The sequence below is a fragment of the Centropristis striata genome, chromosome 5 (genome assembly GCF_030273125.1).
Source record: "Centropristis striata isolate RG_2023a ecotype Rhode Island chromosome 5, C.striata_1.0, whole genome shotgun sequence".
NCBI lineage: Eukaryota > Metazoa > Chordata > Actinopteri > Perciformes > Serranidae > Centropristis > Centropristis striata.
Window position 1 is genome coordinate 25,271,746 of NC_081521.1, and position 27,966 is coordinate 25,299,711.

General features: G+C 38.5%; 1 protein-coding gene and 1 long non-coding RNA gene across 3 annotated transcripts in view; one reads left to right on the forward strand and one right to left on the reverse strand.

Moving 5' to 3' along the window:
- Positions 1 to 24,292, reverse strand: LOC131971971 (uncharacterized). Of its 2 annotated transcripts, XR_009394420.1 has the most exons (4): positions 24,038 to 24,292; positions 22,073 to 22,188; positions 21,091 to 21,226; positions 1 to 86 (listed from the first exon to the last, which is right to left on the reverse strand). It is a non-coding gene; the product is annotated as an uncharacterized LOC131971971 (long non-coding RNA). The 2 variants fall into 2 exon arrangements; XR_009394419.1 differs by lacking the exon at positions 1 to 86 and having other exon boundaries at positions 19,049 to 21,226.
- espn (espin) overlaps positions 1 to 27,650 on the forward strand; it is a 48,010-nt gene extending 20,360 nt beyond the window's left edge. Inside the window, exons 8-14 of the mRNA XM_059333674.1 lie at positions 2,164 to 2,322; positions 6,606 to 6,840; positions 10,988 to 11,130; positions 12,218 to 12,592; positions 22,151 to 22,229; positions 23,425 to 23,446; positions 25,229 to 27,650. Of these exons, the coding sequence (XP_059189657.1) occupies positions 2,164 to 2,322; positions 6,606 to 6,840; positions 10,988 to 11,130; positions 12,218 to 12,592; positions 22,151 to 22,229; positions 23,425 to 23,446; positions 25,229 to 25,376 (1,161 nt within the window). The 3' untranslated portion in view covers positions 25,377 to 27,650. The remainder of the gene's footprint in view (positions 1 to 2,163; positions 2,323 to 6,605; positions 6,841 to 10,987; positions 11,131 to 12,217; positions 12,593 to 22,150; positions 22,230 to 23,424; positions 23,447 to 25,228) is intronic.
- The last annotated feature ends 316 nt before the right edge of the window (positions 27,651 to 27,966 follow it).

Below are 27,966 nucleotides of genomic sequence, written 5' to 3' on the forward strand. Positions count from 1 at the left end.
GGAGGTGACACTCTGGATTTGGTAACAGCTACTCTCTGTGGTCGGCTGAGCTTTGTGGATGAGGCTTTTCCCAGACTGGAGGAGAGCTGCAGGAAAGAATTATTAACGTTAAGGTAAGGTGTTTAGAGGATTAAAATCGCTTTGTTTTAATTACTGACAAAAGTGATGTAATTTCAAAATTTTGGCTGCAGATATAGAAATGATATAATAAGTTGCTTTGTGTATTTTGGCTCATCTCCTGGTTTGTGCTGGTATATGGTTTAACAATGAATGTAATGCATCTTACCATGTTTTAATTGTGTACTGTCCTTTGCGTGTGTAACTTCTTCCTCATTGTAAAACAAAACAAACAGCCTACATTTGAATGACCTTTTATTATCTGAGGCTGGTATCACACATACAGATGTGTGCTGAGCCATTCAAAACCGCAACCAGGCTAAATAACCTTTTAAAATATATACAAATACATTAGCCTGTAAAAACAAATATATGACAATGACTTTATGTGGATGGACAGAGCTGTATAATGGGGGGAAAGGCAGTTGGGATGGGAGAAGGGGGGGCGGCAACTAAAATGCTTTGTACATTTACTTTTGTTGGCCAACCTCCCTGGAGAATGACAATCAAACCATCTGTAGAGGTCCCCTGCTCACATTACCTTCCCACCTGATGAGTGCTCAGGGACTATTTCTTTGACAGCAGACATGAGTCAACTACACTAAACAGGCTTACGAGAACTCAGAGCATGACACCACAAAAGGAGGAGAGGTCAGAGGTCAGCTGTCAATTATTTCCGCTTACGTTAACATTGGACATCTGCTTAACGTCTGAGGCTCTTGGTCTGGATTCTGTGAAAGCTCATGACGTCGGTAAGCATTAAAATGTAAATTAATGCATGTCTAATGCTGATCCCTAAAATTTGAAAGGCAAAGTTTTTGCTATGATGACCAAGACATGCTTGTAGTTCACAGCTTTCAAGGTTACATTTTGAAAATATACAGTAAAACGGGGCTTTTTTTCTTCTTCTCACATTGGCATGTTTTTTTGTGATACAATTTGTTTGAAAAAAGTCATGCTGAGGAAAAGATTCAATCCAAAGGCTTTTTTTAGCCAACAACATGCAAATGCAAGTCTTTTGCATTAGGAAAATGTATCCACAGATTGAATTGAAGGCTTCTTCGTGTATAGTTATTAAGGCTGCTCAAAATGCAAGTTAAGCTTCTGCAAATGTGTGGTTAGAGTCTGACACAAACAGTATTTTCTAACAGCTGCATAGAGTGAAAACTCTCTGACAGGAGTTTGATATCCTGCCTTTCTGGGTCCAGTTGCCTGAGATGGATGTCAGAGCGGAAAGTGAGAGTGCTCAACTGAAAGGGCCAAGTTAGTGACCTATCACCCTGCTCTGTGGACACAAGGGTCTCTCTTACATTGGTGCAAAAGCCGCATGTGAACTGTAATGTTCTGTGGCGCTGCAGTCTTTCCATGAAATAATGCTTATGGTTTAGTACAAGTGAACTAAAGCCTTGTTATACTATTCAAATAAGGCTGCTTTGGTCACATGAGAGAGCTAATCTGGCCATAAAAGCTACTAAGTATGTCTTACAGTGTGTTGGCCCACACATGACAAAAGCACAGTTTATCCGTAATAAAACCCTTTTCTGCCATTCACCACTCAAACAATGCCAACATCTATCATTTTAGAAATGTTGCGCCTTTTTAGAAACAAATACATCATTTTTACATCACAAAAGTAATCTAGCTACATTTTAAAAAGGTAATGTTTTGTCAGACCAACAATCCAAAACCCAAATACATTCAGTTTACTATCACGTAAGATAAAGAATTGTGGCAAGTCCTCACATTTAAACTGGAACCAAGGAATGTGTGGTTAATATCTACACACATTTTAATCAAATTGACTAACTGATTAATGGACAAACTATTTCAGCTCAAATAATAATTAAATGCAAACATGTAAAAGGTGCTAAAATGGCAATGAATCTCATCTCTTTCCTGTCAAAAGGGACTGCAGTTTAATGCATCATATCTGGACTAATAGCAACTACATTTAGAAAAACGTGCGGATGGAGGCTAATAAATAGTTTCTTTAAGTTATTTAAAGCCATTCATAGTTCCCCATTCTTTTTTTTATCTCTTATGCAGCTGTCTCCTGGAGAACACCACGACAAACTGCGGCGTGTTGATTCAAACAGGAAGTCAAGGAGCTTCAGCAAACAGCCCAGCACTGGGGACTACTATAAGACCCTGGGCAGCGACGCGGCCGAGCCCCGAGGGATCAAAGGCATGGCGCCCAACGAGGAGGTAAGGCAGATCTCTGCTGTTTATAACATCAATTTGTTTAATGTTGTTACCAAGCTGCGACTTCCAGGCCTGAAAAGTGAACCCAGTACCTTAAACATGCATTCTTTCTAATGGCCAGGAGGGCGACTCCACAGGTTAAAAAAAGTCAGTTTGTATAGGTGTCTATGAGAAGCTACTTTCCACTTGATTTATTACCTCAGTAAACATTTTACTAATGAGGTTTATGGTCTCACTTGCTAGATTCAATGCATTATTCAATGCAGCATGATGTTCATTTTGTAAATTATTGTTCCATTTAGAGTAAAATGGTCAACAATGCTGTTAATGATTTAGAGCATGGCTATGTTGTGATTAATAGGTTGCTACCACAGTGCCCTGTGTGTTTTCGTGTAAGGTCTTTGACCCTTTCACTGAGTGTTTTAACAGAACATCTTGTTTATTCAATCAAGTATTTGGATACATAATGTTCATTGTCCAATACGTTTGTTATATTAAGAGTTCTCGCCACCAGCTTGTGCTTGTATATAACATTTTGAAATAATTTTAGGCACTTTTTTCTTGATATCTCTGCCTTGTGATACCATAAACTGTGATGTGTTGAAAGGTTGCCACAGCAGAGGGTTTGTATTTTCTCTGTAGCCACCATCATTAACATAAACCAACAAGCACTAAACTGATGACTGAAAGGGAAAGGCCACTGTTGTTTAAAAGCTGTAAATGGTAGGAGGGCATTTGCTGCAATTTATTCATTTGTATTATAAAAATAACATGTTTGTGATGATGTAAAACTGTGTTTACTGCCTGTCATCTGACATCCTCTGGGACATAATCTCTCTAATCTAGGTCACCTCTCAAATTTAATTGTCACATCCTTTTGTTGTGGTGCAGCTTTGTTCCATCTGGGCAGCAGCTGATATAAGACTAGGTTTGCCATTTCAAAGTGCTTTTTTAATTATTAAATTTTATGATCAATATGTATTGCCATTGCACTGCAACATGTTTGTAAAATTTCCAAAAATAGTATACTGGCTGTAACTCTAAAGGATACAACAAGCATAGGGTTTGTAAAAAGTTAATATACTCTCCACTGGTTGTACCGTTTATGGTTGTGCGGAGTCCTTAAGGCCCTATTCAGGGTGAGGTTTGGCATTAGGTTACCACAGTGACGGCACTATTTGCCTGTGCATTATGCAACTAAGCATATTACATAGTCTTGTGTTCTCCTTAGCTTTTGTTTGCCACCTGATGCAAACTTCTCCCTCATTTCCATTGCCTCTTGAGCCTCCACCCTGTTGTGTAAACTGTCCAAGTGCCTACAATAGAACAAACTCGGACAATCCCAGACAAGAGAGCACTTAGTTGAAAGTCACCAATCACTTAACCTCAATACTACTGAATCTCATATTTTGACTGTAATGTTTTTTTCAATGGCCGAGAATATGACGTGTGTGAATAGAAAATTCACCAGGTCAAAAAGAAAATTGCCAACTTGGCAACTTTCTCATTAGAATTACAGACTTTCAGACCCTCTTTGTGACTTCTAAAGCAATTTCTAAAAAGCAAGTAGGTACAAATCTAGCAACCTTTCAGACCATTTCAGGGAAAAGCCAGATTGTAATTCATTCCCATGCATGCTGATCAGCAAAAAATACCAGTCCACGGCTCTTCTGCCTACAGCAAAGACTCTACCCCTCAGATAAATGTTTTGCAACCTACGACACTTAACTCATGTTCACGTTTTACAAGTCTTTGTGTTCATCTTAAGTAGTTGAACTAAATCTCTGTTTTTTGAAGTTTAGTTTCTTTCATATGTCATATGTTTTTTTTTACTGTTTCATGTACACGCTCAGTTGTACAGGAGACATTATGTTGCTGCTGAACCAAGAAGAACCTATAATATTTCCAAATTTCAGGCCTTATTATAAATACTTTTAAATAACAAAATAACTGGGGACTCCTAATGTGAAATGTCTCTATAGAAAATTAAATGTGGTTATCACAGAATTATTGTTTGTGGCTGTTATCAATTAAAAAATACTAATACAACAGGTAGGGGTACAAGCAGAAACAGCAACAGTAAGATGGGTGAAGAACAGGGGGACTTTAACAGTTAAGAATGTATAGGAAATGTGTTTAACCCTACTCTTTTGACCACTGAGTTAAAGACACACCTAGCCCTGTTGTAATAGAGATGCAAATACCACCTGATGTCATCCAGCAACTTTTAGTGACTTTTGGAGCTAGTGCCAGCTACTTTCATTGAAATAGAGTTGAAAAATCATGTGCTTTTGAAGGATAGTAGTAATCTATCAGACAGCAGTCAAATAAGAATATAAAAAAACTATAGTTGATTTACTTACTTATTAGTTGTTTCAACTCAAAAGCTTAAAATGCTAAATTTAACAGTCGTTAAATTTAAAAACTCATCATGGAGTCTATAGGTCTATTGTGTATATTGGCATCTTTTTCTATTTGTATTAATAATGTTAGTTATTTACTTTTGTTAAAGGAAGTTTTGTTAAAAGGAGCTTAACTAACAAAGAAGTCTGTGAGATCATATAAATAAAAATGTTTGTTAAAATGTAAAAGTTTAATTTAACTTATTTGACATTCAGGTTTTGGAGAAAGCATTCACATTTTCAGGGATTTCCCGATCAATCCAAACTTATTCAAATTTCAAAACATACACAAATTTAATGTGCCTTGTCATTCTTATTTGAAAATTATTTAGAAATGTTAAATACACAACAACATAATAATTCTACTGACAAATGTTATTACTCTGGCTGAAATAGCACAAAAAAAGATACAAAATGAAACAGAATCCTGGTCATTAACCACCTGTTTGCTGCCACATACCTGCACAGGCAGCTGAATGAATAGAGTCTGTTTGACTCTCATCAATGTCCCTGGAGAGGTGTTCTTTTAATCTCATGGGTATCAGTAGTGGGGGCGTTCTGGGTGATACGGGGTACAATCCGCATTGAGCCAATTAAGGTCTCAGTGGGGCCCCTCCTGGTCTCAGAGGCGCCCTGGCAGATGGACCAGCTAATCAACGGAAGCAACGGCACGTGCCGCCAAGACCCATCTGGACACAGCCCTCCCCCTCTACTCTCTGGGGGGTTTGGAAAGTAAAGGGGGCAACAATGATGAGCACGCGTCTGAAGAACTAAGGAGGGGTGGGGTCGAGTTAAATGTCACGGCCCATTAACTTGCTTCCAGCAGAGTTATGGCACGCTTTCAGAGCGTGTCAGACACATGCGTGCTGGGGGGTGCAGGGCGTGGGGGTTAAAGCACTATCACTTGCAGTGACAGATGGCCTCTTCTCACTGTTTTGCCTCAGAGTTTCCCCTAGAGATTAGTTCATATTAGCTCTGTTATTAGCAACAGGGTATTATGTCTTTATGAGTTGATTAAAGATGGCAGGAAGCAGAGGGAGGACACATCTAATAAGGCTGCATACATCTGTCACCGACAGTCCCTTTGAAAGAATTTAATGCTCACTCGGCCCAGCAGGAGTTTTAGCTGGCATGCCTATGGAAGCAGGGAAAGCAAATTCACTGTCACGCTTTTGTGCAGGGTAATTAAAACAATTTTATTTTTAATGATAATAGAAACAAAATTATTGAGAGATAAAGGTTATTGTGCCACATTCTGATTTGCAATTATGCTTTTGTTTTGTCTTGTGTTATAATTCCATCTTTCCTCTACAGCTGTGTGTAAAGTTACTGACTGGAACATTCTTATTAAATTGTTTACCAAAATGAGGAATATCTCCAATTGTTTTCTGGAGGCTGTGGCAGTGCCCTACAACATATTTGATCCAATTAATTTCAGTCTAATTTAGCTATTATTTTTATATATTGAATATGTTTAGATTTCTGTAAGTGCAATAACATTACAACATAGTTGATCTTTTTTGTTATTTATAGATAAATATGTCAATTAATTGACATATTTAAATAATAATTTATATAATTATATTATATTTAGTTTGTTTTTCAATTTAACTGTATTTAAGTATGTGAAACGTTTCATGTTTCTAGCTCAATGAGTAACTTACATTTTTGTGATTTCAATATGGATCAAAATAACTGGTTTGTTTGTTTTTCACAAGTCAAAAAAGGCCTTTTGATGAAGCAGATGTGTTCATTGGCCACCTGTTATCGGTGATCAAATATTGGATAACAGAGTAACACAACAATGTGGTTGCTCAGCGAAAGTTAATGGGTATAAAATATGACGGACTAATTCTGCCCTGTTCCTCCCTCTTCTGCCATCAGGGCTCTGTGTTATTGGAGGAGCCGACCGATAGCCCCACCCACAGCTCAGAGAATGGCACCACAGAGGAATCAATTCCACCACCACCTCCTCCACCGCCACCTCCTCTTCCCTCAAGCAACCCGACGCCAACACCACCTCCACCTCCTCCATTGCCCCCGGAGACGCCAGCCACCCAGAATTACTCTGCCAGCGGCACCTCGACCAACCAGCGACGCCCATCTTCCTCATCAGGAAGTTAGTGTACCATCACTGTTTTTTTCTCCATCCTTTAAATGTTTCTTTTGTTTCTCTTCATTTTCCACTATTTTTCTGGCACAAAACTAAAATTTCCTTTAGAAAAAAGAAAAGAAAAAGGCAATTCATTTATGCACATTTGTTTCCTAGTGAAATGTATGCTTATGCACATCATTGCGCAATTATTCCTCAAATGCAGAGCCCCTGGTATTAATGAGCACAATGTAATCACACTGGGTAAAGATGAATCGAGTCTGACCCCAGCATCCTAAATAACAGATTATTTATTAATGATGCAGGGCTACCATTACCCTGAGAACTGGTTTAGTGTTCATCCATTTCCTTAAGTGCCTCACGCTGCCCTGTATGCAGTGATCTGACAGCGTACACGCTGTTCTAGTCGCAAGGAGGTTTTAACTGAACTGCCCATGGCTCCTATGGGTCTTGAAGATGCATGAAAATTCTAGATATTTTGTCTGAGAAATTCACCCAACAAACTTTAAAAATGGAAAAGAAACAAGGGGGCATGCAACGGGGGACTCAGACTTCAAACAGCTGTAACATAAAGACTCACAACATTAATCCCAAGAAATAATTATTTTCTCTTTTTATAACAATTTCATACTGTGCTGTTCTAGTTTATTTAGGTAATGGGCTAGCAAACACTGTTTTTCTCCCCTTAAAACATGTACATTTCTGTTTACATGTTCCTTCTTTCATCTACGCCATTCCCACCTGTTTTCCTCTGTTGTTTTTTTTATTATTTCCCCCTCTGTTTGCCTGCCACGGTCTGTCCTCACTGCTGCTCTGTCAAGGCGAGGATATGAGACTCAAGAAGAGTAAGTACAGACTGCAAAACAGTCTTTACATCGGTTCTCTCAGGCCTTTGCACTTTACTCTTATCGTGTACATAAATCATAAAAAACCATACCACCACATTACCAGAAAAAAAGTCAGAAACAGACATATCAGCAACTAAGCTGATTTTACAGTAGCTGAACTGTTTATTATTTTTATTTATTTTTACAAAATACATTAAAAAAAGACCACCACCAAATAGTTTAAATATTTTTAAGTAAGCAATTAATAAGCCATTTTATTCTCATAACAATTTTATTCTCCTCTCAATAAAGTGAGCACAGAATAATAGGGTATCAGCTTTGTCTCAGCTCACAGGGCAATATAAGAATAAGAACACTTGTTTTTATAATACATTACTAAACAGCAACATTAATTAAGCTGTAAACAATGAATTGTTCCATGTAGGCACCCTTTTATCATCTTTGTTTTTTATCTTAACACTTTGTTCACTAAATATCCAATTGTCTTATCCATTTATGCTCCACCTGCTGCCTAATAGTGGGATACCAATAAAATACTTAAAGCTAAAGAGCAATGTGTGTTCACTAATGGCATGATTTGTGCTTCAGCGTTAATCAGGTAATAAACAGGCATTTAGGTGGTCATAAAATGGAAAGCCACCAACACATCTGAGAGCTCTAGATGAATTTATACCTCGGATACTTGCTAAGACGACGGCAACAAAACAGGTGGCAGTTTGAAAATGCTCCTGCAACAATCCAGCTGGTTAGAAATTCTCCAATGTTTTGTATTGATCAACAGGGGGAGGAGGATTATACCTTTTATATTGTACAGGACACATCTCTATCTGAGGTGCTAAGGAGCTCCCCAATGGCATGATTTGTGCTTCGCCGTTAATCAGGCAATAAACAGGCAGTTAGGTGGTTGTAAAATGATAAGCCTACAACGCATCTGAGAGCTCAAAATGAATTTACAGCTCAAATGCTCATAGTGACGACGGCAACAAACCAGGTGGCCGATTGAAAATACTGCTGCAGCATTGTAGACGTTTATAAGTTACTTATTGTTTTCTATTGATTGACAGGATGGAGAGGATCTTACTTTTTATATTACAGGACACACTTCTGTCTGTATTGATTTGCGACCGAGCAGCTATTTACAAATGCAGCAGCTCGACTTTAAAAGCAGTACACCTTTTGTGCTGTGAGGTTCATCATGAGAGGCTATTTGTCAAATGTTCTCTACATGTCACAGCTCCACCCTCCTTGACACCAACTCTGGCAGACCTGCTGAGTCCACACCCCTGAGCCTAAACAACATTTAGCCAACACACTCACACAACCTTCGACTCAAAAATGCACAAATACTAAGGTGTATTTGATTATCTGATTGTGGATAACTGGAGCTTTGCAATGAAGATTTGTCAGGGGCAAATGGATGAAGGTAGGCTGAATATAATGCTAAGTTAAAGTCATTTTCCATTTAAATTACTGATCTGGTTACATTTTAAGCAAGAATATTTTTATAGAGAGTTTGGTCACACTCATTGCACCTGACAATGAAGATTTATTGCACAATATAATCTTTTGACCGTAAACTAACCCTAAAGAGCCGTCACATGTTGTAAAAGTGTGTCAGGGTTCAATAGCTGTTTCCTTTAATTCACAAACTTATTTCATTTTATAACTGCACATTGTATCAGGTCTGGGTTGAGTTGGTCACCAATCTCTCTGTCTAAATTGAGGAGAAACTGTATCGTGTCATTATTGTGAGTACGACTAAATTGTGTGTCAAATTTGCTGCAGTAAGGATTGGTCTGGTAGAGTGGACTAATAAGCTAGGGATTGAACGGAGACTGACTGTGCGTGTGTGTGTGTGTGTGTGCGTGTGTGTGTGTGTGTGCCCAATTGCATCCGTCCATGTGTGCATGTGCATGCGTGTTAATTCCTGGCCAGCTTGCCAATGGCTCGCTGTCACTTTCAGTTACTGGTGATTCCTTTAGATTTCCCCCAACTGTGATGATGGGTCTTTATTAGAAAGCTGCTCTCTCCTCCCCAAGAGAGAGAGACGGAGCGAGGGAGAGCAAGGGAAAGTGAGGAGGGTGGCAGGCTAGAGAGGCTTTGTGTCCAGCTAGACCATTGTGGTCGCCTCAACAGGGAACATTTTTACGGGAGGACTTTTTTTCAATTGCCCTAGTGGAAAATGAGTAATCAATGAGGGTCTAAGGATATTCAATTCATTGGAGGTTTACATTCACTTTCACAGGTGAGTTAGCTGTTTGATGTGTTTGGGCCAATATATTTTACATTTAAATTTAATTTTCTTAATTTAAATCATTTGATTTAATTGTGTTGAAGCTATAACAGTTAGTTGTTTATTACATTATTAAGTTTGATCATAGCATTTTACAGCCACATCTAAAAGTTACCTTGTTATTGTGACATATTTTGGTACTTTTGGAGTTTACGGTTACTGAATATCTTTGTATTTGGTATTCATTTGTTAGTGTTACCATTTTGAAAAAACAACCTATAAATCAGCAAGTTTTCAATAATGTGACCTCACATGTAAGCTACTTTGACATTGGCTGATTAGCACTTCAGTTTTCTTTCATTCCGTCTGTACTTAAAAAGTGAAAACAATGTTCCTTTGTAATCGCATTACCAAAAAAGGGTTGTGTTTGAAGTCTGTGAATTTTTTGCATTGTTCATTATAAGCTGATTATGTTCCATGGGAGCTGAATGTATGCATTTTATTATAAACCTACTTTTTAAAAAGTGAAAACTTCAGCTGTAGATTAGCTTTGTGTATGTCAAGTGATACTCTGAAAGAGACTGTGTGCCTCTTCTCTTTCAGTTCACTGTAGTAAAATCATTTTTAATTGCTCCTCCCCATCTAATCCCTGCTCACTGCAACTGTTGATTGATCAAACAGTTGCCTAATGTGCCGAAATCGCATTGGTATATTTGCAGTGTCATTAAATGTATTCAATTAATTAATCTAATTTCTTCTTTTGTCTTTTAAACAAACCTTGATGCCGAAATGCCAATCAAAGTAAACAAGCCTATAAAGAAACTTATAAAGCTTATCTTTGTAGGACAGAGACTCAGTACACCATAAAGACCTCCCATCACCGTGCTACATGCTCTAGATCAGCATTGTTACCTGCCTGATCGGATAAAATATTTAACACTGAAATGCCACCCAACCCTTCTCTCCCTCTCCCTCTGCTTCAGTGTATCTCTCTCACTCTCTCCGTTTCTCTCTCCCTCTATTCTGTCTTTCTTCCCGGTTTCACTTTTCTGCTCCATCCTTTTGTCTGCAGGCACAAAATCTTTCAACATGATGTCCCCCACTGGTGACAACTCAGAGCTGCTGGCAGAGATCAAAGCAGGGAAGAGCCTCAAGCCAACACCTCACAGTAAAGGCTACACCACTGTCTTTTCCAGCAGCGGACCCACAGGCAATGTAGGTCAACAGCCTTCCCCCACTACTGATGATACATAGTTATGCAACAGTACATATTTGCTTATTTAAGAAATTCAGTCAGTGTTTGCAACCACCTGTGGGTTTGTTAGATGATCCATAGCATATGGTCTAAAGTGCATGACGCAAGTGCATTTAGGACGTGTCCAAATCTCTTTGCAAGTTACACAGCACACATCTGGGTGCAAAGCAAGGCAATTGGGGCAAAGGGGTTGTATTAAGTATCTTAACTATAGGTGTGATATGGCATTACATGCATTAGACCAATCAGAGTGTCATCTCATCCAAAGCCAGCAGTTTTCAGCTCTGCTGATGTGCAAAGTGAAAGCGAATTGTGGCAGTGACTTAACAGAAACTGGGAGTGCAAACTGGGATCAAGATCAGCCGTTTGTCTCCATTTTAAATCAAGTACTAGTCGATGCAGAGACACGCACACTTAAATAAATCCGGAAAAAAGACCGATATGAAGCTACATGATCCTAGATCCATGAAAAGTGTGATTAGGTATCAAATAACATGCCTGTGACACCTCTCCACGTTATCGACCAGTAAAACCCTCAGTAGTGCTTCATTCATGATCACATCAATGCAGCTTTAGGAATCAAAATCTAGTTTAATACAAACAAGGCAACATTATTTGCTCATGATTCAGAGTTCTTATACCAGAATGTGTTAGATGCCAAGTATTAATATGTTTTGAAACTGCACAATGTTAGCAAGAATACTCCAGTGCTCTGCTGTACTTTGCACTATTTAGAAACAATAGCATTTGTATCCATCTCTAATTCTAATATAGTTTCAAAAAAAAAAAAAAAAGAAGTCTGAAGCACATTTCATTGCTCCTTCTAAAGGGTTTTTCAATCTAGTGTTGTCATTGGTCCCTAAAGGCTGAGAAGGAACTGGCAACTATGACCTCAATTTATTTAACACATATTACAATGTCATCAGTTATACTGAATGAGTCTGAGTCAATTTAGGAGAGTGGTTACTTGTTTAACAAAATAAAATGGTTATTAGTTTTATTACCTTCCATGTTCTCCTGTCCATTGGTGTCTTTATTTTTATGCAGGAAAACACTGCATCTCCACCAGAGACCCGGACATCTAGCCCACCAGCCAAGCCATCATCTCCTCCACCATCAAATACATCTATCACCTCCCCACCAGCCACACCTAGTCCAAGCCCCAGTCCTACTGGCTCTGGATCTGCCAGGACCATGTCAACCTCTGCAAGCTACGAGCAACTGCCCTCCAACTCTGTGATCAATGGGAACAGTGGCGGTATGGCAGGAGCAGGGTCAGGGCGAAAGATGAGCCTTGCAGATGTGGAGGCACTAGTGCCGACTCATGACGAACAGGGAAAAGCCATCCCTGAATGGAAGAGGCAGGTGATGGTGCGAAAGCTTCAGGTCAAGATGCAAGAGGAGGAGGACCACAAACGCAAGGTAGGCGCGATGTTGCAAGGCTTTAGACAGATCTAGAGGTTTTATCGTGTCTTAGTTATCCCATTTGTGGTCCCGTAATTTCAAAATGCTCTGTAACATGGATTATATATGGCTTTACTTCAAAATAATTTACAACACAAAGGGGATAGCTGGTGCTTGGATTGAGTGTGGATTTATGTGATTTTGAAGGTTGTATGAATGTATTTTTAGCAATCATGCATGAGTTTTGCTGTCTTCTTGACTTGTCAGTCAAACAGGGTGAAATGTCCAATGGGAGTCGAGACTATAAGTTCATTTAGCCTCTCAGGTTCCTTGATAGCAAAAGGAGAGTGTATTGTCTGTATTGTCAAACGGGCCGCAGGTAGGGACTTGATCACTTTATCCCAGTGTTATTCTCCTAAACCTGTCCTGTACTCATCTTTAGATCACATAGCATGGCTGAAGTTTTTAGTCATTATTTGCCTTTAGAATCAATGACATCTACTCATTTATCTAATAGTCACTGCTGTAGGTGGTAATATTATGTGTATTTAGAAAAGGTATTAAGTAATTCATACCGTAAAAATCTGAACACTTGTTAGTCCTATGTAATACAAGAAGGACTCCATGCGTCATGTGATTTCATTGATTACATTTGAATGATTAATCATTTATTGTTAAAGGATTGCAACCTTATACTCTTAAATGATCCAGCAGGTAGGACTTCAGTCTCAAATGTCCTTTAGTAATGGTGACATGTAATGTTTTGTTTATTTGTTGAGATGCAATGGCATCATTAGAACTGGCTAAAATTCCAATAAAGCTGAGAATAAAGCATTTTAGTGATATATTTTTTCCTGTAATAGACTGAAAGCTAACTCATTAGAAATTGCATTGGACCTAACCCTCTCCAAATGTAGTAACACACTAATTTTTATATAATTTCTTTGTTGCTTTACTCATCTCTATGCATGTTTCTTTTTTAATATTTACTAATAGCAAGAGACTCTTTGCAGTGCAGTGAATTGAATACTTGGCTGCAATGCCCATCACAACACACTTGACTAACGGATTCTCAGTGTGGGCTTGTGTTTGATGATGGGAGTTTTGCGGCTCCAAGTTGTTACATGCTGATTCAGTGGTGTGATGCCGAGCCCATTCACACTACACATCAACCAATAATAATAATAATAATAATAATAATAATAATAATAACCAAAAACTAAATACTGGGTTATTTTCTGGAAGACAATCATTAAACATTAAAGAGTAACTCCAAATCGAAGCCTTTAATCAAAAAAAAGAAAAAACTTTGTTCCACTGACCTCTTTGGGTTGAGAGTTTCATCTCTGCTGGACCTTTCACCACACCCAGTGGGGTTTCCTATCACTGTTGGGTGTGGACTGAAGTGTGTCTATCTGTTGCACTGGTGCCAGTACCCAACAGTGATGTAACATTGTGCTATAGTGCAGTGTTACATCATATTTGGGTCGCAGTCATATGAAAAACTCAAATGCTGGACAGTAAAAGCAGAATATTCAGTGTTTATAAACATAAAACCTGACTCATAAAGTAGGAGAGAGAAACTGTTAAAGGGGGATTGGTTAGATGTAAAGTTCTGCAAAATCAAGTGCCTAAATATACAAATGTAGACACGTTGTAAACCTGTAACACTTAAGTATTTTAGAAGAAATTCAGAAAGGAAAAAGCTTCCCATGTTCTCACTGATTTAGAACAAATAGTAGAAAGGTATGTGCTTGTAATGAGGCAGTGCCATTGCACCACTAAATCCATGTAAATCCTGTGTGTCAAGATGGATTTGCAGTGAACATATGTTCACACCAAGAACTTCAAGCTGAAGGACTCCCCCTGCTTCCCTTCTTCTTGTCTTCTGGTCTCCTTTGACCTCTGATTTAGTTTGCGGCAAGCGGACACTACCAGCCTCAGGAATGGCACTACTCCCATGTCCACAATGCCATTTTGGGACCATTTGGGGAACTGATGACAGAGGATGACCTAAACCGTATTGAGAAGCAAATTGAGAACCTGCAGGTCATGCACAAGGTCTCAGAAGTCGAGAAGGAGCTGGAAGAACTAGAGCGGGAGCTTCACCAGCTCTTACCAGTTTCTGCTGCCCTCAATCACGGGCACTTCTCAGTCAATCCAAAGCGTGTACATGGCCAAGCTGAAGATCTTCCAGCCTGGTGCAGCAAGATTTCTACATTGCTCAAGAGTATGGCCATTCTTCTAGCCACCCTGGGGGGAAAAGAAATTGATATCTTGGATCTAATATGTCCTGGATACTCTCACGAAGAGACAAGGACTGTGAGCAATGGTCAGTGTGAACCTGCAGGATCCATTGGCAATGGTTTTATTGGACGATCTCAGTCCTTTTCAACAAGAGAGGATGTAGAGAAAGAGATAAAGCAGTGTGGAGTTTCAGTGAAGAACCTCAAGGCCAATTACGAAATTCAGAATCAGCAATCAGCAGATAACAATGCAAATAAGGTCTACAAGCGCAAGAGGTCGCTCCCCGTGGTAAGTGAGTCTAATTATCCTCCAGAGACAATTCATGAGGATGATGTCCCTTGTTCACCAGCTGAGGTCATTCAGTCCCATACAAATGGAGATTTACATTCAGTGGAGGAATCAGTTTTACCACTTGTTGAAGAGCCAGTTATAATTGCATCTTATGTTCCTAAGACCTATGCATCCTCCGAGGTAATGGCTCCAACTAACATTGAACAGTTCAATCAGGTTCTTTCTGCAGACCCCATTTTAAATAATGATCAACTTACAAGAACCTTGGAGGTGCAGACAGATCTAAGTTACGTCCAGGAATGCATTGAAATGAGGAAAGAAAGAATTGTCTTCCTGTTCCTTGAACACTGGCGGAAGTACACCATCTCTGAATCTTATCGGACTAAACATACTAGCAGGAGAGGAAATCATTTAGACGTGGGTTGGGAAGAATACGACCAATTTAGTACACAGATTGGTGGGGAGATGCAGAGCGAAGACGACAAACTCCTCCTTTTCATGAAGTCAAAGCAGGTAGTAGGGAATCTCATTGGCCACTGGAGGACAATCATGAGTCAAGTGCCCACACGACAGATCCGCAGGCTGAGTCGTGCCCAGATGATTTACTGGCCAGAGCACTTCTTGCCACACATTAACGGGGCTCCTGTGCGCTACGAGAGCCTAACCCTTGACCTCTTCATGCTTGGATACTTCCAGTTGCTGGAAATGAGCATGTCTCGCAGTGAGCGCAAATTTCGCCACCTCTTGTGCTACGAGATGTTTGACCGTCTTGGCAGTCATAAATGGGAGGTCATAAGGCAATTTCACAAGGAAGTCATGGAGGAAATTGAGAGAGGGAAACGAGATTGGGTGGATGGTTTTGAAGACATTAAACTTAAGTATTTTGGAGACTCAAATGATGGGGGAGGTGTAATGACTGCTTCTTTATGTTCCATGTCTCCTGACATGCCAGTCATGCAAGAGTCTCTCCCTCCCCCACCTCCTCATCCTCCGCCTCCTCCACCACCTACCCATCCTGCACCCCCACCTCCAAATGCACAGTCTGCTCCAACTGCACCATTACAACCTTACCCACCAGCCTCACAATCAAGTGTTTCTCCATCATCATCATCATCATCACCTGCTGCATCCCAGAATGCCAGAGCTGACAATGGCCAGTGTGTGGAGCAGGGAACTCCGAAGAACTTGGAGGGAGATACTCAGACGGATGTAAAAAACAGTACGCAGATGTCATCAAATGAGGCAGCCGTTTCTAATGGGAAAAGTTCAGAGCAGGACCACGTGCAGAGCTCAGCAATCGAAACTGTACAACACACTGATGCAACAGCAAAACCTGAGACAGAGCCAGTCACAACAGAAAGCTCAGTCAAAGATGTTCCACCTGTTACTGTTAAAATCATAGAGGAACCTCATGGTGATAAATCTCCACCCAGGGATGACCACAATGAAGACTCAATTAAAGTGATCTATGAGCTAAAAGAGTTCAGCAATGAGGAGATTATCAGATACATTGACCGAAGCTTTGCTTTTTGGAAAGAGAAGGAAGCTGAGCTTTTTGATATTTAACAACTATGTGGATTATGGATCCACTAAAAGCCCAGTACACCCCTACAACAGAGAGGAAATGCATAAAACGCAGGATCAGGGACACTTACCTGCAAAGTGGAGTATGCTGGGAGAGAAAACTAATCTGGTGTTTTAGCTTTAAGGCCATGTCACATAAGGGACTTAACTGCAGGAAAGAAAAGAGCATCCACTTAGCTGTACTAACTTTACCATTTGCATATGCTAAAGTGGATGAAAAGAGGGCCTGTGATGTCAAAAGCGGACAAGTTTGCTACAACCATTTATTTTGAATTGTGTTGAACCAAGAGCTTTTTGAATTAAGTATGATTGATTGCCATGGCTAACTACTTCTAGGAAACACGTTTTTAAGGGAAAAGATTTGCCATAAAAGTTATGTAGTGTATTTGTTCAGGTCATAACTGGTAAAAATGGTTCATATTGACAACTCATGATTAAGTATCTCAGAACGACAAGGGATTCACTTCAAAATCAAACTCCAAAGAGTATCAGGATAGACGGTCACTATATACTGACTATAGTTACTACTATATAGTATACTATAGTTTAATAACACTTAAAGGGGCCACATGCTCCAAAAAGTGGGCAAAATTGCATTATTTACTAATTGCAGTGATGTTGACACTTTTTGAGATTGAGTAAAATTATTACATTTAGACATGCAATAAACCTCAAAAATGTATCACTAACTTTCCAAACTAAAATTAAGACCTACAGCAATGGATGGATACTAAGAAGGTCTTGTTCCATCCTGGCGGAGAATAGTCGCTCAGAGAGGTGCAGAGAGACCAAAAGCAGAGAGGTGGCATAATGTGGATTTGGGTGTGGCGTCTGCATGGAAAATGATACAGCTTAGGCTGGCTGTTATTTTGCAGCCACGTCTTCGATATCACCATAACGCAGCTATCTTGGCAGTAATTGGTAATCCGGTGTCTTATGTCATCCAGCTTGTAGCGAGAAAGACACTGGGTTCAGGAGGTTTATGTGGGACTGCTCTCAGCCGAGCCTGGATCCCGGTTGACCTGCTTCGCTTCTGCTTCTTCTTCCATCATTGCCTCTGCATCCTCTTTGTCTGGCTGTTGGTCTCCGTGCACTACTGAGCGCTGGGATGGAGCTCAACTTTCCGGGAACTTGTCCATTGCAACAAAATCAAAAATTCAAAATCAAAATTACTTTATTTATCCCCGAGGGGAAATTGTCAGTCTCTTAAACAAAGACTTTCAGTTTTGTTATAGGTCTTAGTTTAAGTTTTAGTTTCAGATGTAAAGCTGCTGTTGTACTGCAAACAGTGTAGCTCCGTCTACTTTTTCATCCTCTCTGAGGGCAGACAGAACGCTACAGTGACTCACTGTTGCCTCCCAAGGCACAAGTTGTATAACACAGGTTGGGCCGTAGCTAGCATGCTCTTTTCAGTAGCCATCTCTGCAACAGAGTACATGAACGTCTTTGACATAATGTCAAAGCTGTTACTTCTTCACACTCACAATGTTTTAAAGTACAAATTTGGACATATTTATAATTGCACCTTTAACATTCACACTTGATATTCAGTGACAGGAAAAAAACATTGAAATCAAATTTCTTTGTTGTTTAAAATCAAAGGCAGGGAAACAACAAGGTCTTCAGTGGGTTTTAAGCCTTTAAGCCTGTGACCTCATGATTCTGTTTATAAAAGGTGTATGGTACGGTAAACGCAATGTCTGGGAAAAAACGATCGGAGCTTTTTAATTCGTAATTCAGAACACAAAACCACTTGACAAAGCTATTATCATCCAAATGAAATATGAAATTGAGGATTTTTAATTGTTCTATTAAATCTGTTTCATCTTTTTATTACTGTATTTATAATTTGAGTGTTTTTGAAAGATTTTATCAAACTTTCTATAATTCAAACTTGTGCTCCTTTATTATTTGGTTTCTATATTGCTGTTAGAAATAAAGTTTGTTGACATTTTTGTGATTTCATGGTTTGAGTAGATCTTTCCTAAAACATTTACTGTTAACTGTTTGCTCAACTCACACACATGGTCAACAAAATATTTCAGTTATCTGAATACGGAGCAGGTCAAATCAATACTTTCTAATAATCACACTGATAAATGTAGCAGTGAAAGAGCCATTGTCAAACACCAATCTCTCAAGTGTGTAATCCTTCTCTGCAACACTTGTAGCAGTGAAGAACAACACTCTTTCCATAGTGTCTCTTCTTCTCAAGATTACCTGTGAATAACCCTCTTAGCACCACCCGCTGTCATGCTATCCGTGGCTTACAGAAGCCATAAGGAGGTTACAGTGAATCTTGATCAACTCAAAGCCCAAAAGGGAAGGCAGTCAGCTGGTAAACTTAAAGGCATATTTATAGATTTGTATTTATGTACAGTGTTTGCTTGAGATTTGGTGAACGTAAACAGATTAACGAGCATACTGTAATGTTTTTGTTACCTACATTCCACTTTTAATCTACAAAGCTTGAACACTACAAATGGTAAAATATTTGTATTTATAGTACTGCTTGCACTTATGTAATTGACTGTTAGTACAATACCAAGTCTAGACAAAAAACAGTATTAGCAAATTAAACAAATAACAGAGGATGTTACAATTTAATTGATATGGTATTTCTACGCCTACCTCAACATAACAGTATGTGGCCAGACTATCCAGAGGTTTATGTATTACATGCCTAGGAAACCATATGCAAAGGTTTTAGTAAACATAAAGCTATGCATTGGAAAATGAGTTAACAGGTTGTGGTTCTGTTTATAGTTGATTCAAGAAGAAGTCCACTCAGACATAAAATAGGCTATCCAGTCTACCATGTAGGGCTACAGTCAACCAAAGAAAATCTTGGTCGAGTAAAATAATGCCTACTAACTAAGTACTACACTCCACCTGGCAGCCTTTTTTTCTCCTAAGGATTGCAAATTTTGCATCAAATCGTTTGCTATGGGAGCGCTGTGTTTTACACTATGCTACAAACGGCAGCAGCATGAGGAGTCGCTGAGCGTCGATATGCACTGAGCACTGCACAATCTGTGTTTATTTTTTACTTTAATAGACTGCCGCTTATGCTTGTCACTGTCACCCAGTCGTTCAATCACAGTAGAGGGTCACAAAAAATACCACAAAGACTGACCGTCATGCAGGGTTGAACAACAACATGTCTAAAGCAAGAACTTAACTTGTGCTTACACTTACAAATACAGTAATTACAGAACTCAAAATGCCACCAACTACCAGCAAATAAATTCCCTTTATCAAGGTCAACTTGACTTTACATATATCAGCCTGATGAATGTGGCTGACAAACTTCGAGAACCATGTACAGGAAGACTCACAGATCATACAGGGAGTTTTACCCAAATCACTAGGAATTTTAAACTTGCCTGTTACCAGTTTATATGGTTGCTTGCCAGGCAAATGCAATGAATTGGCTACACCCTCAGGCTCACATGGACGTAGTCTGTTCACACAAAGGATTCAATGTTAATGTTTATCCACTGCAGCCGGTTGTCAAATAAGAAAAATGCAAATAGGAAGGCAAGATGTGTATTTTTGCACCTTGCTCTCAAAGCTTATAAACTTGAACGTGACCCACCGCCATAATCACACAAGTGCTCAATCAGTACTGTGTACTGTGTGTACTGTGTGTAAAAGGAAGCAAGATGGCTCACTCTTTGCCTTATTGCCCTCATCAGTGCTGGAAAAAAATGTGTTCATTTTCCCTGATCGGGCAGTTGCTAGATTTACAGACTACAAAACAATACTCTTATCTGTGTATGTTCCTCTTGTACTGTTCCTATAACACAGCTGGCATTGAACAGTGCAATCAGCTGACTGAATGCTCCAAATTCTAAAATACACAACATTGTGTATAAAACCAGTTGCAATTCATATGTGTTTACAAAACTATGATATTTTGTAATCAAGTTATTTTCAAAATACTTTTATTCCACAATGTCAGGGAGAAATATGTACTTCCATCACATGAAACAAACATTTTTACCAGTTAGCGGTCATTAGCAATGGGCACTGGTAACAAGGTACATGTGGATTGTGTCTATGTAACCACAAGGCTTAAAAGCTGTGTTTAGGGAATATGACAGAGGTAAATAACCACTTTGCCCTAAACATATTAAAAGATTCTGGTGAAAAAATTAACTGGCCTATATGACCCATTTTAAAGCACCAAACAAGTAAATCTGTGACATGTGGATGAGCAGTAACTGGTCTTATTTCAGTCGTAATACCACACACACTTGACCACGAAAAATGAATTACCAGTGCAATTCATCACTTCATAGCAAAACCATCAGCTAATTTTTTTAGTTTTTTTTTGTTCCTCTGTTATTCCCAGGGGAATCATTAAAGATTCACCAAGTAGATAATATTACCTGTAATAATGTTTGCCAGGGAACGTGAAATGCTTAAGTCAGAGGAATGTGTCTGTAATCTATCTTGTCACGCGAAGATGAGATATCCAAGATGGCTGCCCTCTTTCTCTCCCCCTGCTCGACCTCCGATTACAGCCTGAAAGAGAGAAAAGGATCCAGTTACAGTTTGTGTGCACTGTCTGATAGAACGTCCTGTAAAACAGTGTCTGTCCATCCATTCTTTGTGTGTGTGTACTCTATTTGCTCTTGGAAGTACATACATCACTTTACATAGTAGGCTATATGCTCTCTATACATGTGCTCTTCCATAAAGGCCATTTGTCTAAATTTTGACATTTGAGAATGTCTATATTGGACAAAGTGGTTGGACAAACATTTTATTAGTTTTTCCTATGCAGGTGTTTTCCTCCCCTCTCCAGCATGTAAAGGGGCTTTATGTGAGACTGCAGACATGAAAGACATGAATACCACCTTCGTACCAACCACCTAGAAACTCCAGGTGACTGGTTTCAGTAAGCAAGGTTATTGAGTGACTCATTTTGCAGAGTAAGACCCTGGGGGGAAAAAACTGACACGCAAATTGATGTAAGTATTTTAAAACTAAAATGAGTGTTAATTGATGTTGTTTTACATGTCACGTGCTTGATATGTAATCTGCATGCATATTATTTAATAATTTCAGTTGGAACCCCCAAATCTAACTGAAGGCATGAAGGAATTGAATATCCATAGATTAATAGGACTGACGATGATTGAACTTGCGATGTTACAGGACACTGATTATTTCTACAACCACTTGCTTATGCTGGTGTGCTAAATGTAGTATTTAGCATAGTTAAGTCCTTAAATGGTTGAAGAACGTATCCTCATCAAATAAACATTTTTGTTTGAAAGACTTATATTTCACTTGAAATGTTTCTAAGGGTGAATACTTCACCAAGGGATAAGGTCATGTAAAGTAGGCCAAGAGGGCTGCTCTTACAGTTAAAATCCTTTACTGACTGGTATGGGCCCCTATCTCTGTCTTTGTCTCTCCCCTGACCCCTTTGTCCCTCCACAGGTTGATGAGGAAACTGCACGCCTGGCATCAATGCCGGCCTGGAGGAGAGACATGATGAAGAAGAAAATGGACGATGAGAGGTGAGTAACGAAGCTGTGTTCCCCTGCAAACCTGTTTTCATCTTATCTTGCATCCTATTTATTGTATCAAACACACTACGCATCATTATATGGCATATGATAGTGGGTTTGGGTTCTAGATGCTGAAGCAAACCTAATATGCCTGAAGACATCTTGAGATACATCCATTGTAAGATGAAACAGTATGTCGGATGCACACATTTTCCACTGTTTTCAATAACAAATGCATCTCTTTGTGGCCAGTTTTAAGGTAAGCTTTGAAATTAAACAATAAGAAGTTGGACTGTCAAGAAATCCCCAAGAAGCAAATTAGCTAATACAGACAAACATCACTGTAGTCATTACACTATAGAGTACACACCAATACAAACACACACTTCAACATATGTATAATACTATAAAAAGCTATTTGAGACATGAATAACAGCTGAAAGGTGCTATATTTAAAGACCACCAGTGCTCCCTGTACAGTATGTTCAAGGACATACAGTATGATGCCTATTTCTCAAAAAATGTAACTCAAGCAGTCGCTGAATCTGGTTTCCACAGTTAACCAAGGCCGTTAGATTTGTTTTGCTGAGAAAGTTTGTAAACAGAATGTATTCCTAAAAAGTGGCCAGTGTCCGTTTAGCTCAGAATCATGACTATGTTTAATGATATTTTTAAATCTAGGGTCCCACACTCTGGGCTACATGTAACATGTAACTGTATTCTGTGTTTGCTGCCTCTTGGCCAGGGCTCCCTTGAAAAAGAGGTTCTTAATCTCAATGGGATATTCCCTGGTTAAATAAAGGTTAAATGAAAAAAAACCTAATCAAAACTACTGCTTTGACTGGGTTTGGGCAACAGTATTAGATGACTTTTAACTCAACATGGTTTAATTATGAGAGGACAAAGTGTTGAAGAAGTCTTCTTGTTTGGTAATGGCTATCTGGAAGAAAATAAACAACAAACTTCTTCTGGTGCAACCTTCTATTTATAGCTGTGCTACATCTTTCATCTGTCTCTGCAGTGATTTATTATTGTCATTTTGCATAGTTATTTATTATTATCATTTTATTGATCTGTAGATACATCTTATTCTTTGCAAGTCAAAATTATTGTTCAACTACACTCATCTCGACTTGATGTTAGTTATATAACATACATGCTTTTCAAGATATTTACACCTTTTTTCTTTGCTTATGTCCTCCTGATGTGGCAGGGAACAAAAAAGGTAAGAAAACGTTATTTATTCCACATAGTAATGCTATTGAATGTCAAAATGTATCAAATGAATGAAAACAATTCTCCATTTCATAATTTACTTGAGACTATGAATTTGAGACGAAGCCTTCCATCTAGTGGCTGAACTGTCACATTATGTCCCATCATAGTGATAAAGCCAGTGGGGGGGACCATTACAGTTAAAAATCACGCATGGTTGAATGAAAACTCTTGGCCATATGCTTAATGTTAATAATTTACTAATATAGGCCATGGTTACAGATGCAATAGAAAATAGTTTGCCTTATAACTAAAGGGGGGAAATTAAAGACCGTTAAGGTAGCGGTGTGGCAGAATTCAAACTTTCACACCCAAATAACGTTTTGTTGTCGTAACGGCTAACTGCCTTTTCTGTTGTCATGGTTATCTCGTAGTCTAACTGACAAAGCTAACGCTACCGATCAATTAGGTTATTCTACACTAAAGTATACATCAAATAATAGACATAAAACATTATAAAACCTCCAAGTTGTACATATATATTTGCTCTGACTGATAAGCTATAGCAGGCCTCATGCTAATGCCAGACCACCACACTTACCTGTCAGTTTGGACCATAAAGCACTCTTGCTGCGGGCTCATTTTGAGTGTTACTTATGCTAGTAGACACTGATACAAAATGAGCCGAAATGCTTTGGTAATATTGTCCTGTTTTAGTACATTTGCGACAGTTAACCAGTCAACGCATGTTTTTGTTTTACAAAGCTTTTTATACACCTAACTTTACTTCACAAGGCTTAGTATTACGGGTTAAACAGTGCCGCTGTAGTTTCCACACAGCTGTTTTGAGCGTTTTTCTAATTATTCTCACGTTGGCTGAGCAGCCAATCACATGTTTCCAATGGCGTAATGACGTATCGGTTTTTTCATCAGCCTGCTGACCTCATTGCTATTTATGTCACTGCACATATTTTGGCTTGTTTTAGTGGGAAAAGCACAGGAATAATAGATACAATCAAAATTGACTGAAGTCCAATCAGGTGAAGGTGAGGGTGGCTTACTGCCAAGCCGCTATTAATGAAATTTGTTTTCCATTTGCTTTTCCTGCTATGAAAGGTCAAAATATGTATATACAGGTGCATCTCAATAAATTAGAATATCATAGAAAAGTTTATTTGTCAGTAATTCAATTAAAAAAGTGGAAATAACACATATAGATCTATTAGACACAGAATGAAACATTTCATGTCTTAATATATTTAATTTCTTCTCATTATAATGATTATGGCTTACATTTAATGAAGACCTGAAATTCAGGGTTTATATATATATATATATATTTATATATATACATATATATATATTGCAAAAGACCAATTTTGAAAAGTATGTTTAATATGGAAATGTTGGCCTCTGAAAAGTATGTCCATCTATCTTATTTGACTTGAACAACTGGAAATTGACTTTTCCATAATATTCTAATTTATTGATATTCACCTGTACTACATATACTCGTTCTACTGTTACATTGCTTCACTGCTAAATTTATCTGAAACTTACTGATATAGGCTTTTCGTTTCTTTTTTTGTGAAATGGTCTTTTCTATAGCATTGTTTCTATTTATAACTTGCTTTCTGGAGCTATATGCACCAAAGAATTGCCATGAACAGAGTGTATTAAGGATGATACTTGCAGAAATATACATTGCACTATATAAGCTTCCTGTACAAATTCTAACTTTTATTCCATTTCTCACCCTTTGTCTACCTTTTTTACTCATGGATGTCTCTAGAAAAATTGAGCAGGAGGCCAAACAGGTCAAGGAGATGGAGGAGAAGACGGAGCAGGAGCGACTACGGAAACTGGGCTACGATGAGTCCAAGCTGGCCCCCTGGCAGCGACAGATCATATTGAAGAAAGGGGATATAGCCAAACAGTGAACTGGGCCATTTCCCCCTCCTTACTCTCCTCACCCTAAGACACCAACCCCAAGGCCTTCACTGAACACATCCCCATCCCTGATCCTCCAGCCTGCACTGTACACTGGAGAGAGGTGAAGAGCTTGTCTCCTCTGTACCCTGTCTCACTCTTCGACCTCCAGGAACACAGGACCATGCTGTGGTTGCTGCTGTCCACACTGGCTTTGAGGCTCAGCTTTGCGGGCGAGCCCTGCCACCTCTAATTGAAAGTCTCATGGACATAAACTCTTGGTCTTTTAGTGCTAACAACAGCTATAACATGCACTGATTTTCCTCACTTAAGACATTGGAATGCATGAGTCCTAACTAAATTAGGATTTTCATTTTTAAGTATCTATCTACCTGCTTTTCTGCAAATCAATAGAAGCAATTTCACATAGAAGATTTACTCAAACAAACAGGTTTTTGATTGATAGAAATGGGATATTTTTGCCATGGGGAAAAAGCCTGTCATTGCATGTATATTTCCCCTTTATTAGCCACACTCACCAATACACAATGAATGGAAATGTATCTCAATAACATCATCTGAAGATGACGTGGAAATACTCCACAAATGCTTGTTAAACCATGAAGCAGCTAACGCATTCTTTATGTAGACAGTATCACATCTTTATCATGATATATACTTAGTCATGAGATTTTAGTATCAAGCTGATAGAAGCACTTTCTAAATGGTTTTATTTTACTGCCAGAGTTTAAATCCTAACACTGCTCAAACTAATCTGTTTATTTAGATAAGCTTGTTGTCACTTCTCTGTGGATTTGGAATACTGATATATATCATATCTTAAATAATGTAAAGATTATGTAGCTGTGCAAATTGAATTTTACTAATTATCCACTGAAGAAAAAGCTGCAATGTTTCAATTTATTTTTTCTATATATGACCTAAATGTTAAGCCATTGTGATCATGAATGTGAAATGTTGCGTGCATGTGTTGCATAATGTGTATCGAGCAAGTTGTGATGTATAATTAAGCTCATTTGACCCTAGATTTTAAGTGAAAACATAAAAGTAAAACAAAGACACACAATGTAAGTACATACAACCCTGCTAGGTTTCTATTTAAACATGGCCTTTAAAAAAAAACATGCACATGTGAAAAGCAGCATCTTAAATCAGACTCATCTTCTCACTGAATATTGCAAATATAGAGAAAAGACATTAGTTTGTCCTGTGTCCTGCTCTGGCCTTCGTCCTACTAACCTGGGGGATAAATATTTGATGAGCAGCTCTGCTTACAGAAAACAGAGTGCTTTCTGTCTGCCAGAAACAGCCGCAACACAAAAAATGTACTGCTCCTTTGATAATTTTAGCTGTGTATTCATAATCTGCAACTGCTAGTGTGAACAGACCAGTTTCAGTGTCTTTGACTCAAACATCAGATTATAGATACGATTGACAAGATTTATGCAACGAACTGTATAATTCACATTCACACAGATAACAGGTTGATAATCATACAGGTAATTAAATTCTGGTTTTCAGTTCATTTAAGTTCTAGGTTTTCAAGCATTCTTAAGATTCACACATTTGTTGGTCACCAGATCATCTGTTTTGGGGATGAATATTAAAATGTGGGAAAGCTTGTGTTGAATGTTTTAGGCAGAACTGAGGAGACACATTTGAAATGTTAGCAGAGCATGAATCTGTGACATTTAACAGCAACTGAACCTCACTATCGTGCCGGATGTCTCTTTGCTGGGCGTGAAACAAGTATTCCCACATGATGGAAAATATTCTATATGTTTACTACATTAATGTTGGATGTACATTTTTGCAGCTGTAGGGTATCAAGCATACTCACATCACATCATGTCCTCCTGTAAGACATGGTCCTGGTTTGGGAATCATTCGGAAATATTCACAAATTCACTTTATCGGATGCCATATGATGTTGAAATTGAAAATGATGTAAACGTCATTGCCATTTGATTTTCTATATATATATATCTATATATATTTAAATTCTGTATATAGTGACCCTCTCAGATTTTTGCTGTTTCATTGTTTCCATATTGCATTATATTACATGTCTCAGCCTTGCTTGAATAGAATGTTGGCTAATTCATGTATAATTATATTTTCAGACTGTTAAAAATGAAGACAATAAATCTTTAATCACCAAATAACTTTCATAGTGTGATTGTCCAACAGAAAAGTATGAATAATCAAATCCAAGAGACAATCAGCACACGCATATGAATAAATGTGATCTGAAGCAGTAATGTTCAGTTTTTGTTGAGGTTGATTCACATATGGTCATTTTTCAGGTATTATCATTTGATTTTGTTTTGGACTGAGTTACAGCTTTGAAAAAAAAATGATGCAGGCCTTAGTGGTTTGGTGGGGGTAGGGGGTATTTATAAGAACTACGAATGCACAAGTGAAATATGGCAAGCCAATAAAAAGGTTTTAAAAAATAAAAATTAATTTCACTACTGAAAAAAAATCACAATACTAATTATAAAGTTTCAAAAAATAATGCTTTAAATAAATACACGAATACAATTTACTAAGAAGATAAAGAAAAACAACCAAAAAGTC